Genomic DNA, 14155 nt, shown 5'->3' with positions numbered 1-14155 from the left:
CATGTTGGCATAAAAGGTAACGAAGAAGCTGACATTATGGCAAAAATATAGGTCAGATGTAATAAATATCCATGTTCCACCAAGTCTTGCTGAACAAAAGTCATTGTTAAATGTTACAATTCTTAAACTCTGGCAAGAATGTTGGGAGACAACTATGGATAAAAGTGACACAGGCAGATATGTAGGCCCTATATAGCCTAACACTAAAAGCAAAGGGAGAATGAAATGGGTCCCTTGAGGAAACCATAGAGAAGAAATTATTATTATCCATCCATCCATCCATTTTCTTCCGCTTATCCGGGGCCGGGTCGCGGGGGCAGCAGTCTAAGCAGGGACCCCAAGGCATTCCCAGGCCAGGCGAGAGACATAGTCCCTCCAGCGTGTCCTGGGTCTTCCCCGGGGCCTCCTCCCGGTGGGACATGCCCAGAACACCTCCCTAGGGAGGCGTCCAGGAGGCATCCTGAGCAGATGCCCGAGCCACCTCAACTGGTTCCTCTCAACGTGTAGGAGCATTATTATTATTATTATTATTATTATTATTATTATTATGAGGACTGGCCATACTGCTTTGAACTACTCCCTCTGGAAAATTGGTAAACACTGTAATGGAGCTTATGATTACTGCACTCAGCCCTAAACAGTAAAGCCTATCCTCAGACCAGCAGTTACAACAGAATAGCTTCCTTTTACTTTAAGTACTCCAGTAGGAAATACTTCACAAACGGAAACAGCTTTTTATATTCATGAAAGATACAGAATTAATTGGACGTATTAAATTTGAAAGCAGTCAGACTCTCAGTGGTGCACATACTCCAGTCCAGTAGGGGGCGGTAATGCTCAGTTTGACATTTGCCAACCGCCAAATAAACGTAAAAGAAGACGAAGAACTGTTTTCTTCTTTGTGGATTTTATTTGACGTTTGAGGTCCATATCTTTAACATGCCACTGTCAACATGCTAACACATAAGGATAAGAGGAAACGGAATAAAGGGGAACACTTTTTTGTGCATCTTTTTTGCGATTCATTTCATTTTATAGTCTTGGTGGCTGCTTTTCTTGAACGATGAATGACGAGGAAGATGTGGAAAGACTTGGTGAGGAGTTGTACAATCGAATTTCTAACCAGCACACAGAGAGTGCTGGGAAACTGACAGGTAAAACTATTCTTTTCATTTGTGCCGTGAATATTGGCTTTTCCCATCACCGTGTGTCGTATAGATACATGTTTATTATATTATAGGCATGTTATTGGAACTGCCTTTTGCGGTGTTGGTCCAGATGCTCCAGGATGAAGCTCTGCTGACAGCAGCAGTGGACAAGGCTCTCAAAGCCCTCCAGGAGGCAAACACACCCAGGTGTTGGAAAAGATTAACTATTCATTACAAGACATTTGGAATTAACTCCGAACTGTGTATTTTAGCAAAGTAAAACTTGAAGATGATGTCTCTTCATCCTCTGATTCACTGGGAGAACAACTTTTTGAGTTGGTAGAACTTTATAACACAGGCTACTCACAGAAAATCACAGGTACAACTACATTTAATTATTATTATTTTTTCCTCTTGTTGTCATGTGACCTTTTCTTTCTTCGGTACAGGGATGCTGTTGGAGCAGCAGAAACATGTAGTGGTAAGCCTTCTTTCAAACCCAAAACTGCTTGAAGAGCAGGTGAACCAAGCTCTTGAGACATTAAAAAAGTAAGTTCAAATTTATATTTGTGGTCACCATAAAATAAACTATGTTGCATCTTCTTTGTTCTCAGACAAACGGTGGCAGGTTTTAGTGACTCTTTGGATGTTGATGATTCAGAGGAGTTTGGTGAGAAACTCTTTTCAGCAGTAGAGCAGATTAATCAAGATCATGCAAATGACATAACAGGTGAGTGCATAGGTGCACTGTATAACCCATCATTTTTTATTGATCTCCAAGACTTCATGGAATAATTACACACAGTGCTTATATTCTAAATGCATACATACATATATTTTTGTTTTGTCACTTCATGCGTCTTTTTAGGCATGTTGCTGGAAATGGATCACACTACTCTTCATCAGTTGTTATGTGATAATAGTATGTTGGAAGCTGCTGTTCAAAAAGCACTATCTGCCCTGGGAATTAATTCAACTGAAACTTGATAATTTATAGTGAGGATTTTTTTTTTTTTTTCCTGTGGCATTGTATATATTTTTTACTTTTCCAAAAAAAAGTGTTATTTATACATTACACATTTAAATACAGCTGTTAATAGACGACACCAACTCCAGTTTCACTGAAAGTGCTACAGAGCATAAAAATACATTTTATTTGCATTCATTTAGTCTATTTTATATCATATGTACACAAGTTATTTAAACATTAGTTAAAAAAAACAAATTTGGGCAAAAATGGTCTAATTTAGAGTCTGTTTTTTTTTTACTTGCACAAATTTATTAAAAACTAATTATCTTGTGAACATTAATTTACTTTCACATTTGAATTCATAGTGCATCTTTCTAGTCTAGTATGCAGCAATGATCGGTCATGGATACGATTTGATAAAGCTTATCACACACACACAATAATGCCTGCTAATCATAAATACATCTCATTTACACACATTTGGATACACAATTGTTATGTTAAATTTAGGTTTTATCCTGATCTCTGGAAAATAGAAGAACACGTTTATCCTCTCAAATTTCACAGAAACAAAAGTGAAAGGTAACTTGAACATTTAAATAAATATCTGGGAAAAATTACTAATTTGTCATCTTTCATCATTCTGTCTCAGCTAAGATTCCTTTTCATCCTTAATAGTACCACTTATTTTGGTATTATGGGACCCCTCTAATTATCAGTTTACGAAGCAACTGAAAAAACTGAGGTCAACTTAAGAAAATAAAAGCAATCTTTCAAACTTCCACACATACACACAATCAGAGATTGTGAGGGCTGGTAACCTCGCACAAATGGAAATACTAACCAGTTAACATTTCCTCCTAACAGTACAACCATCTCTCTGGATGTAAAGCCCTTCAAGATAACACCAGACCAGTTGAAACAGACAATAACAGGTTGTGAATGGTTTGCATGAAAACAGGCAGGTTCAAGTCCATGTGCTTTGTTACTTCAGGAAAAATGTCACTGTCAACAGCTGAAAGGTCTTCTTGTGAGAATTACTTCATCACTGGATACTGACGCTGGCCGCCCAAGCGCCCAGATCGTAGTCCACCCCCAGATGGTGCACTTGGCTATAAAAGGAAACCATACATAAATATATATTAAATATTGCTGGACACATCTGGAGATCTGTGACACTGGAAGACTTACTTGTGCAAACTGTGCAGGGTTATAAAACGGGACACCTCCTGTTGCCATAGGTCCTGGAGGAGGATGACCCTGAGCAGAAAACCCAAAGTGAATTTTGTACTTAACCAATTAATTACAGAAAATGGAAAATATAAGGATGAAAAGCAAGGCAAGTTTATTCGACAGTTAACTGAGGCAGCATTGACAACCTCTACTGTCCATGTTTAGTAATCAACCATGCAAGAGTTATGCGAGTTAATGAAGCTGAATGTGTTAGTCATAAAAGACAGCCTTTCTGCAAACTGCAAATAGTTTCTCTAAAGATTTAATTAAAACAAAACAAAAAAAAACTTTAATGCCTACACTTTGCACATACACAAAGTTAGTCATGCTGTGAGGGATAAGGGAGGCGGGGTCTGGAGTGGATGGGCTGCAAACTTTTAGGTACAAATGACAAAACATGCTTTTATCCATGTGTTTGCTGGGGATAATAAACATGGCGTATCTTCGACAGCAGCATAAAGTACCTGGTTTAAATGCTGACTCACTTCACGTGATAAAGAACTCATTGAGCTAGAACGCGACAGCTAAAGAGACGTAGAAAGAAACAAACAGCACACAAAACCGGTATTAACAATCTCATGCATTTACATTGCTCCTTCTACCAGCCAGTTTACCATGAACCTCAGTTAGAAAGTGAAACACTGAATTAAAAAGATAAGGCATGCAATCCCAAATTCTGTTGCTTATTTTAACACCATATTCACAACAAAGCACACACCGTTACATGAAAAGCTGCATGTCTCATTAATGGCAGGATGAAACAAGCATGATATAGAGATGAACTGCTGAGTCTTACCTCTCCAGATGTGGAGCCATCAGGCACAGAAGGTATCTCTGGAGCAGGTGGTACCAGCGTAGGGTTGAACATCTAAATAGTATTAAATATAAATATTAACAGCGAATAACTAAATTAAAAGCAAATTTAAAAGCGGAAACCTGGGGAATAGTGCTGGCATTGGGTGAATTTTGTTCTTGGTTGCCCCCTTCACTGCCTTCTAAAGGTTGTTGATCGTCAGGAGCTGCAAGAGATGAAACAAAATTTGCTTAACAAATGGAAAACCTTCATAGTGCTTATGTCTAAAACCTAACAATCACAGTAAAAGTATAGTATATTAAAATATTTCTTATTAATGGAAGACTCAGACCTGAACTGGGCACAAACAAATTAGCAGGCATGGTCATTGGGGCAAGTGGAGCAAAGATATCTGCAGGGGCCGGAACTGATCCACCAGATTTGTTGACTGTTCTGCTGGGATTAAGGACATCCACATATCTGCTCTTTGTGCCTGATGGAGAAAAAGTGTAAACAAATCTTTCAGGGGGACCTAAAATGGGTTAGAGAAATAGCTGCAATTATTCAAACCTGCTTTCCGGGAGAACATGTTGACAGGAGGACCGCCACTGGGAGGAGACATGGATGCTGCAGGACCAGGCATTGAGGGCATACTCGGGAAGCCAGAAGGAGGAGGTGGAGGGGGTTTTGTCTGGACACAACATAAATATAAATATTTTTAATAGGTACAACACACTGATCACAGCAGATTTACAATACAGACCTCTTCTTCAGGCTCATTCAGATCTACCCATCTTTGCTTTTTTTCATCCCACACAATCTGGCAGTACAAAAGTATGTATTATGATTGAAATGTGATCAAAATGTTCAGGTTTCTCTGCTATAACTTACAGATTTGTTTTTGTCATCTGGTAGGTGAGCTTCATTTTTTCCCTTCCTATAAATCCAGTCCAGCCAGCCCCGTCCACTACTCTATAAAAGAAGGGTTTTTAGCAAGAACTATATGTATATATAAAAACAGAATATAAATAAAAAACATACCTTTTTGGGTGAATCTTTTTTAGCCTTCTTCTCTTCTTTTCTAGGCTGTTCAGGAATGGGGGGTGGTGGAGGGGAGACCTGCTTAATAGCAGAGTTGCTTCTTTCTCTTCCTATTGAATGAGTAGATGATTCTGATGTTGTACGTGATCTCCTTCCTGATGGCTGAGAAATGCCAAAAAACAAAGAGGCATTATAAACATTCCTCTTCAAAAATCAGTATAAGTGTTTTTATGTTGGTCTTTGCAAAGCAATGAATACATAAAGAGATTGACAATAAAGACATTCAGCTCACCATATGCATTGAAGACTGAGAAGTAGTTCTGGATCTTCTTCCAGGACCCTGAGGTGCAAGGCATTAAAATACAAATCTTTCATGTACATAGTCTAGATACAAAATAACATTTACCACTAAATATACAGACCATTTGTACCATTTGGTCATAGAAGTCCATCTGAGGAGTTAGCGAGCTTCTGGGAGGGGAGGCAGACATTGTTGGCCCTGGCTGAACCAATGGGGGCCCCTGCACATGCTCAACAGGTTGTAAATGTCCAGGAGAGGGAGGCATCTGTGCGTTCGGAGGATTCATTTGTACTGATGGTGGTGGCATTGCAGTGTTGATGTGAGTGGGCACAGGGCTCATGTGTGTTGGGCCGCCTGGATATAGGTCAACCTGCTCTGACTGAGATGGAAATTGTGGAGGGGCATATCCAGGGTCGTGCGGAGCATAGCCGGGGTAGGGTATCTGCCCTTGGGGTCCAGTTGGGGGTACAGGGTAAAATTGGGGAACATCATTTGGTGGCAAGAGCTGAGGTGGGGCCATACTTTCTTGTAGAATGGATGTTGGAGCTAGAAAAAAACAAGAGATTTACAGTCATTTGTAATATTTTTGTAAATCAGGAAAGTGGGGCATAATACTGACCTGGAGGCATGAGCTGAACTCCCTGAGCTGCAGACCCAGGCAACAGTGAGCTCATTAGAGGGTTGTCTGGTGTATTCCCATCAAACTCCCCTGGCATGTTGTATGGTTCAGTAGGACTAGGCTCATCCAAGTCAGAGCTTGGGCAGCTGCAGTCATACTGTGCTGGGGTGGATCTGTCTGCATTGTATGTTATCATTCCAGTCTAAAAAAGTAATAAAAATAAATGTAGTGAACTCCTAAGCTACTAGTTTTCCCCTAGCCAAGAAGGACGGTCTTATTTTATTATTGTTATATAGGTATTTGATCAGACCTTCTCCAGTAAAACCTTCTATTGAGACAAGTTATAAAGTAAAGGAAATTCAATTTGTTTGGTTTGTTACCCTCATCTGTCCGTCCAGTTGCCGAAGATGAATGAGCCACTCTGGCTCTTTGAATAGCTCTTGTTCTGGTTTCTCTTTCAACTGTGGATCAAAAAATCGTAGTTTCTCGGACATCTGTAAAAGAATATAAATCAAAGTTGTTAGCATTTCTATCACCTAACCAAGCAATAAACAGTTTGTAGCATTGCAATATGATACCTGAATTAGTTGGTTGAGGAATATGGGAGAGTAGTAGGAGGGTTGCATGAGGACAGTTTTTGAGATAACTTCACAGTAGTGGAAAGCCTGTGCACTGAGGCCTGCTTCAGCCAGGCGGCATGCATATATGAACTTGTACACCTAAAATAAAAAACACATACGTACATTTTTGCAAGCATATACAAGAGAATTACACAAATTATAATTAGTAATTGAATTTCACCTGAAAATTAGGTAGTGAACAGGAATGTGAGCCCAGAGACTGGGCATACTCATAGGCCTCAGTCCTCTGAATGGCGTCATTGGAAGCAAACAGGTAAAACGACAAGCTGTACAAAATAGAATTATTGTCAGTATGCATTTCAAGTTCTTATAGTAACTTTTGTTACTTGTATTTCAAGTTCTTACCTATGGTTGGAGCCAATAAGAACCATCTTAGTGCTCTTCTTTGTGTAAACTCCAAGACCAACTTGTGCCATTAAATAGCAGAAATGAGCAGCATCTATAAGTCCTTTAGATGCTGTGTTATGCGACAAAAAATAAGTAACGATGTACATCCCAGATAAGCCTTAGACTATGAATAAGTGTTTTAGTCCTACCCAGAGTGTCACCCATTGTGGCAATAGTGCGAGTGTCAAGGTCCAGTGTATGTGTAAGGTTCGATAAAACCATAGCCAGATGAGGGCGCCAGTCACCCCATTTTTCCTCTCCACAACACTATAAAACATAATTATTACAATTATATATGTATATATAAAAAACACTCCAATATGTACATTATAGAGCATATTGTACATAATATATTTACAGTTGCTGATGCTGGCATCCTGCCAGACATAAGCTGGTACACAGTCTGAAGTGGGTCATTAATGGGCAAACTGTTGGCAAATCTAAAGAATACAATATACAAGTGTTATTTATTATGCCTTTAGAAAAATCATTTGTTTTTATTTTTCATTTACCGCGTCATCACACGTGCGTGTGTCCTACTGTCCATTTTACTGGCCAAAAGTAAAGCATGGCCCCAAAGACCACTTTTCATAGCAGCTTCAAGTGCATCCTATAACGAAAAGGTTTTTTTTTTAATTATTTTTTTTTTTTATCTGAAGAGTTTGGTATAATTAGTAGTGGACGTGATTCTTTTTACCTTTTTACGACCAAACAGTAGGAGCTCCCTGAATCGCTCAGTTTCTTTGCCCAAATTTTCTGGAACTGTCATGAAAGTGTCTGATAGGAGAGACAGTGGCCCTGCTCCCGGCTCCTCTTCAGCTTGTGAGAGGGGCTCATTATTGAAATCAATTAAATTGGCTTCATTTGGACTCTTTCCAGGAAGCCACACAGAGCGATGCTCTTTCAACAATAAATCTGCTATATCTGTGCCCACAACAGTCTGCAACAAATGGCATGCAATCATTATTATTTTAATAATAAAATCTATCATTAGATTAGTTAGCTCAAAATTCTTACCCCATTCTGTCTACAAAGCAGTACAATAAAGTCCCACAGAAGTCGAGCAGAGTCCCTGTCTAAAAGGTTGTTATCACGTGAGCACTCCAGAGCCTTGTTCTGAGAGAACTTTATCACATCCACTTTATGTGTGTCCTCCCTGGAAAAAACAAACTTTTAAAAGGTTTGTTCTTATGAAATTAAGAGGAAACAACCAAAGGCAGGTTACACTTACTTAACAAGAGGTCCGGGGAAAGCTCTGAGCTCAGCTTGAGCCGATGTATCCTGCAGCATTGTCTAAACATTCAAAATGAAAAGTAACAACAATATGTTACTAACATGTACATGGGTATACATGTTGCATAGCAGTGTGGTAAGAGGTGACATTACCTCCAAGTTATGAATATCCACAAGTGCAGGCTGTCCAGCTGAAGGGAGATTGGGAAGCACTTGCACCATATGTCCACCAGGTCCAAAACGAGCACAGCGGTGAGGCATGGTGAACTTTTCAGGGGTAGCTGGACGTGGAGGGGCTATTAACAAAAGTACAAAGAATTTAGGCATATACATTTTGAGAATGACAAAATAATGTTTACATACGTTGCTCAGGGGCTATCCACGTGCTTTCAGTGGGATACTCAGAGGTATAAGGATATTGGCTGTAATTCTGTGTAGTGCCAGTCTGGTTTGGATACTGCCCATAGGAATAATCAACAGCCAATGTAGATGATGTGTGGTCAAAGGCCGCAGATACTAGGTCAGTTTGGCTTTGGTACACTTGACTCTGCCGAAATTAAAAAAATGCCAGTGAGCCAAGAATTAGGCACGAGAAAATGCAGAATTAAGATTCATTCTTGAAACAAAACCTGTTGTGAATGTGAACTGAAGCTGCTTTGTCTGCTGTGATGGCTGTGAGCACTGTGCCCACTGTGTGCCGAATGCTCACTATGAACACTGCGCCGGTCAAAGTCATCATTATACGCATCTCCACGCCATTGATAGTCATCGTCAAAACTGGGATCATAGCCAGGATAGTACCGCCACTGATCATCATATCCATTTTTTCTGTAAACACAATATATTTGAAATATACAGAAAAACTAATCTTATTCATTAAGTACTACACTGGTCCACATACCTAGGAGGACACATCTGTTGGTTGTAGTGGGCTTCTCTGTTTCTGTAGCCCTCACCAGACCAATAATATCCTCTATATCGAGGATCAAAACCTCCATAATTATAGCCTTAAAAAAATACACAAAATGAAAATTATTTACAATTTTATTTAGCCTAAATTAATAGAATATTGCATTTCATAAATATGTAATTTATACCTGCATAGTTGTATTGGTTTGAGTAATCTTGATAGTAATCATTATAGGCATTGCGGTTAGCTCTGTATTCTTCAAGATAGCCTTGTCTTTAAAAGACGTTAAAGAAAGATACACTAGAATAGTTAATTAATAGCATAATTAATATAAGAATGTCTAAGCCTATCAACAGACCTGGATGAAGGTCGATCAGAGTACTGACTGGTCCTGGAGCTTGGTCTTTCTGGTTGAGGTTCTCTGTACTGATAGTTCTGATCACAATATGCAGCCTGAGTGACTCCATCATACCTCCCATACCAAGGATCTGTCCTGTTGCGGTATGGATCTTCCTGAAATATTTATATTCAAGTTAGGGATAAAAAAAATTCTATAAAGAATATTTTATAAAGCACAAATTAAAGGCACATACAGGGTAATACTGTGACCTAGTATCTGCAACTGGTGGTGGGTATTGTCCAGGAAGGTAAAATCTGTTGTCTGAATAGTCTCCATAGTTGCCAGAATAATAACCTCTGTATCCTGGCCCTGGAACCCCTGGAGGAACTGCAGCAGGTGGTCCATAGCCCTGCTGACTCCCTGCGGTAGAGGGAGGTCGTGGCGGCCCAGAAAGCGGTTGAGAACCACCCGTTGGACCTGGGCTCTGTGAAACTGGCTGGTGGGGACCGGGAGGGTAAGCAGGAGGAGGAGCTGAGACAGGGGCTTGCATTGAACCCGAGGACTGTGCTTCGGCTTCAGCAACAGGAGGGGCGCTGGTATGGCTCTGCAGTGTAGACTGAGAGGCAGTTGATTTGGTAGGTTCAGGGGTCGGCTGCTGAATGCTCGGCTCTGGGTTACTGGGTGCTAGTGGCCTGGAAGATGATGGGCCACTTGTCGGGACAGACGCATTGCTCTCTGCTTTGACACTCTGCTGCAAGTCTTTGGTGACCTGTAGGTAAAAGCCATTACTACACTGTTGTGAATCATGTAATGAGGATGAATGCCCGGAAGTCTGGTTTTGAGTCTGTGATTGATGCATAGAAAAATCAAGCAGTTCATAATTGGTTGGGGCATTATGATTAGAGATAGAGACAGGAGCCACACGAGAAGCCTGTGAATGAATACAAACAGAAGACTGACTCTCTCCAGACACTGACTGTCCCCTTGAAAGTGGAGGGCGTACAGGTGGTGGTTGAGCAGTCATTTCTGGAGTAAGTTCTGTTTTCTCTCTTGTCAAATTGAGAGGGCTCTGGTTAAAAGATGAAGAAAACAGTGGATTTTGATTTGAAGACTTTGAAGGCAGTTGACCCCCTGCTTGTGTCTGGATGCTTGCGGGAATTACAGTGTAATTAGACACTGGAGGGGCAATCAAAATAGGTTGGTGAAGCGAGTCAGAGACCAGAAGGGAAGCATAGCCGAGGTTTCCTTGAGTGTCAGCAGGTTCTGCCTCACTCACCTTCGGTGGATTCTCCAGGTTTTCTGAGAGTTGATTTGAAGCTGACGGGACACTTTGTGGTGATCCATGGAGATCCAAGGGGCCATCTTCAGGGGGTTGAATAACATCACCACTCGGCTCTCTTAAAGGGGCAAGAACTGTCGGTGCTGCAGGGACAAGCAAGATGTTTGTACCCAAACTACTGGGATCATTCTGAGCCCAAAGAGTGGTGGCAGGACTCTCACAGGGCCGACTCACTCCATAGGCCCGGGATGAAGGCCTTGAGTGAGCGTGAACCACTGGATGTGTTGCATGAGAGAGACTTCCTGATGATTCTGTAGGCAGGGGAGGCCCTAGGCAGTAAATGTTTTCCATATTGTCTGGTGGCTGTTCTAAATTGCCAGGTGTTGAATCTGCTCCACCTTCAGCAACCATATTAGCCCTATCAACTTCAGCAGGACGCACACCTACACTGTGTGAGCGTACTGGCTCAAACGAACTGTTAGCACTAGCCTGAAATATACCAACTGGTTTGGGGGGGCTAGGGGTGGGCAGCCAGTTATTTTCTGTGGCATTTTGTGCAGTCCCCTCAACAGTTGAAGAGGAATCGATCTGCTCAAAATAACCTCCAGTTGCAGATTGATTCACATCATCAGGGAGCCGAGAGCTTTCTTGCTGAATAAAGGTGCCCACAATTCCCTGGTGGCGACGACTGCCGGTGCCACTTCCATGACTCAGATTGCTGTAGTTAGAGGAGACACTTGCAGATCTCATTGGTCTGGGGGCAGAATCTGGAGTTTCAAGGTTGGGTCCAGTTTCAAATTGGTCTAATACATGAGATGCAATGGAGACAGGGCTAGTGTGCCTTTCAGTAGGCAACACCTCTTGATTAGGAACACACTCCAGGTTCTCCACATGGTCATAATGGGATTCAGTCGGTTTGTGGTCATTTCCTTGTGCTGTTGATTCCTCATTCATGTAAGGCATCTGTGGAGGTGGTTGTAAAGGCGTTCCATGAAAATCAAAGACAGCATCTGCATGACCACTGTACGGCAAAGCCTCAGTGACACCATTCACTGCCTTATTTGCCTCTCCTGTAAGCGTTTCCTTATTTTCAACATCGTCTTTGAAGAACATCGACAGAGTACTGGACTCCTGTGACTGTACATGTGGGATATGGGCAGAAGCAGGCCTTGGACCAGCACTGGAGGCACTGAGAGATGAAGAATCAGAGGGGGGTTGAGCTTCACTGAGCATAGATCCCATTTGGTGGTACCCTGAATCCAATGGAGAGAGGTTCGTGCTCTGACTAAAGTAGTTTTGCATTGGGGGGTGTGTGTTGTGCTGCTGTGGTGTATTTGCTTCAATATACTGAGGCTTTCCTAGATGTTGGCCAGAAGCTTGTACAGAAGGGGGTCCTGATAGAGTGGGAGGAGTATGGGTGTGATGCTGTGGTGATTGTGTGTGTGGAGGAAAAATCTGTGAGTATGGCTGCATGTGCATAGGTTGTGTTGGAGGGTCACTCGTTGGCTGAAAATAGTTTTGAACTGATGGAGGACGACTTCCATGATCAGGTGCCCACTGAGATGAGGATGTAACAGGAGGCACTGGCTGAAAAGACAAAGGAGGAGGTCCTTGGAATTCTTGATTATTAGTTGTCTCATTAGAAGCAGGTACTGACGGTGCCTCATGTGGTGGATCACTGACCGTGGATGGGGTCGGTTCTCTTGAATTAAAATAACTCTGTTCTGTATAAGTAGGGGTAAAGGCAGGAGGGCCTGCCACTGAAACAAATCCAGGAGGCCCCGTGTTTGAAGGATTAAACTGTGTTACTCCAGGCAGGGAGGGTGCTGTGGAACCTGTAGAGGTAGAAGGGACATTGTATAGTGGTTGTGGTGGTTGTCCAGACCCACTCGGAGAAAAGAAGTTGCCGGGCGGGGGTAGCATTGGAGGAGGATTGCTGTTGGGAATTGTGGGAAGACCGCCAGTTGCCATAGGAGTAGGTGCTCTACCAAAAGCAAAAGGATCGGTCATAGGCTGGGTGGCTGGAGGGACAGCTGATGTATGCTTGTGAGGCCGGGTTCTGCGAAACATATTTGGACCACTAGGAGGGGGCCCACTGGATGCTCCAGGTGGTCCGCTCCGAGGAGGGGGCTCCATCGTTGCAGAGAACAACAGGCCTGAAGACCACAAGGTGATGAAACCAGAGTCAGGCTCACCTATGCAGAAAACAGATGGGGGGGGTGTGGTTAGCAAAAAAGTAATGCTCTCTATCCGTTGCCACACCTTTATTTGAGTTTTAATCAGTGTTTGCATTGATCTAAATTGATAAACGTGGCAGGTTAAACGTGGACAGTATTTTGAAAGTACAGACACAGGAATATTCCTCAACTATATATCATGTGCTGTAGATATGAGTGCATCTTGCTTAGCTTATATTTATAAAACCATGGGGTTGTAAACGATAACAAGGCCAAGATTAGGCTGACACAAACTATGTCCTTTCAGTTCCCTATTAACAATAACACGCATCTGTCATGCTAAGTAACTGATGGCTAACATATCATACGATCAAGACTGTAATTAAGTAAATACTACTAATACATATACATATATAGATTACATCTTATAGGTAATATATTATATAAGTATGTGTGTATTATTGTGTACCGAACTGACCCATCGTTTAACACAAATTACATTTTCCAATGGGTCAATTACAGGACACACCAAGTTGTTTAACTTGACAAATTGTTTACACAACCACATTAGCAGTTTCAAATATGGTCTTAGTATGTGTATTTTGTTAGCTACATTTGTGAACGGTAACATTACAGTGCTGACTACCTTTCGAAACGCCAAACTGACATAAGCACCCGTGTCATGTAAAGGTTTAGGACAGATTTGTACAAAATAAACAAAAAAACATCCTGATACTTTGAAATGGGCAGCTGGCAGATGCATGTTACGGATTAATCGTCGCAGTTTTAACTTTGGTCGGTGCCTATTTACCTAGCATTAGCATTAGCATTGTAGCGTTAGCTCAATGTAGCAACACTGGCATCCCCCTGGCCAAGTTACGAAAAATAGATTAGTGACAATCTGTTCGATATAATCTAACACATTCAGACAGTATGAATGATATATATTTTATATGTCCATTCTTACCAATTGAATTAAATGTGTAGATGTTAAAAAACGCTTACAACTGTCCAGGGCAATGATCCTGACACACAGGAACCATCTTCAGTGAACACATCCTACGGCTACGTGTACAAGCAGCG

General features: G+C 41.5%; 2 protein-coding genes across 5 annotated transcripts; one reads left to right on the top strand and one right to left on the bottom strand.

The window, feature by feature from the left end:
* The first annotated feature begins 869 nt into the window (after positions 1-869).
* LOC117392009 (uncharacterized) lies at positions 870-2148 on the top strand. Its single transcript, XM_033989982.2, has 6 exons — positions 870-1154; positions 1241-1355; positions 1421-1527; positions 1598-1697; positions 1763-1878; positions 2017-2148. The coding sequence occupies exons 1-6, from the start codon at positions 1064-1066 to the stop codon at positions 2133-2135; spliced, it is 648 nt and encodes a 215-aa protein (XP_033845873.1). The 5' UTR covers positions 870-1063; the 3' UTR covers positions 2136-2148.
* A 116-nt stretch (positions 2149-2264) lies between these two features.
* On the bottom strand, positions 2265-14155 carry sec16a (SEC16 homolog A, endoplasmic reticulum export factor). Of its 4 annotated transcripts, none has more exons than XM_033990368.2 (31): positions 14078-14155; positions 9870-13090; positions 9635-9789; positions 9464-9549; positions 9268-9373; positions 8996-9194; positions 8730-8913; positions 8520-8662; positions 8365-8426; positions 8151-8289; positions 7831-8073; positions 7646-7743; positions 7492-7573; positions 7283-7400; positions 7092-7203; positions 6907-7012; positions 6684-6824; positions 6486-6599; positions 6106-6307; positions 5608-6032; positions 5478-5525; positions 5186-5347; positions 5036-5116; positions 4908-4964; positions 4715-4835; positions 4497-4637; positions 4288-4370; positions 4148-4219; positions 3816-3875; positions 3310-3378; positions 2265-3230 (listed from the first exon to the last, which is right to left on the bottom strand). In XM_033990368.2, the coding sequence occupies exons 2-31, from the start codon at positions 13029-13031 to the stop codon at positions 3156-3158; spliced, it is 6846 nt and encodes a 2281-aa protein (XP_033846259.1). In that variant the 5' UTR covers positions 13032-13090; positions 14078-14155; the 3' UTR covers positions 2265-3155. The 4 variants fall into 4 exon arrangements, with proteins under 4 accessions (XP_033846259.1, XP_055087866.1, XP_033846261.1 ...); XM_055231891.1 differs by having other exon boundaries at positions 14040-14141; XM_033990370.2 differs by lacking the exon at positions 3816-3875.

Source organism: Periophthalmus magnuspinnatus, chromosome 23 (genome assembly GCF_009829125.3).
Source record: "Periophthalmus magnuspinnatus isolate fPerMag1 chromosome 23, fPerMag1.2.pri, whole genome shotgun sequence".
Lineage (NCBI taxonomy): Eukaryota > Metazoa > Chordata > Actinopteri > Gobiiformes > Gobiidae > Periophthalmus > Periophthalmus magnuspinnatus.
The sequence above is the reverse complement of the archived record's forward strand: the minus strand, read 5'-3'. Positions and strand labels throughout refer to the sequence as shown.

Bases quoted from the DNA above. Each gene is read 5' to 3' on its own strand.
- LOC117392009 (XM_033989982.2), top strand. From the start codon at position 1,064: ATGAATGACGAGGAAGATGTGGAAAGACTTGGTGAGGAGTTGTACAAT. The intron at 1,698-1,762 runs GTAAGTTCAAAT...CTTTGTTCTCAG, and splicing joins GCTCTTGAGACATTAAAAAA to ACAAACGGTGGCAGGTTTTA. The intron at 1,879-2,016 runs GTGAGTGCATAG...GCGTCTTTTTAG, and splicing joins TCATGCAAATGACATAACAG to GCATGTTGCTGGAAATGGAT.
- sec16a (XM_033990368.2), bottom strand. From the start codon at position 13,031: ATGGAGCCCCCTCCTCGGAGCGGACCACCTGGAGCATCCAGTGGGCCC. The intron at 9,790-9,869 runs GTATGTGCCTTT...TAAATATTTCAG, and splicing joins CTAGGTCACAGTATTACCCT to GAAGATCCATACCGCAACAG. The intron at 9,550-9,634 runs GTCTGTTGATAG...CGTCTTTTAAAG, and splicing joins TCTGATCGACCTTCATCCAG to ACAAGGCTATCTTGAAGAAT.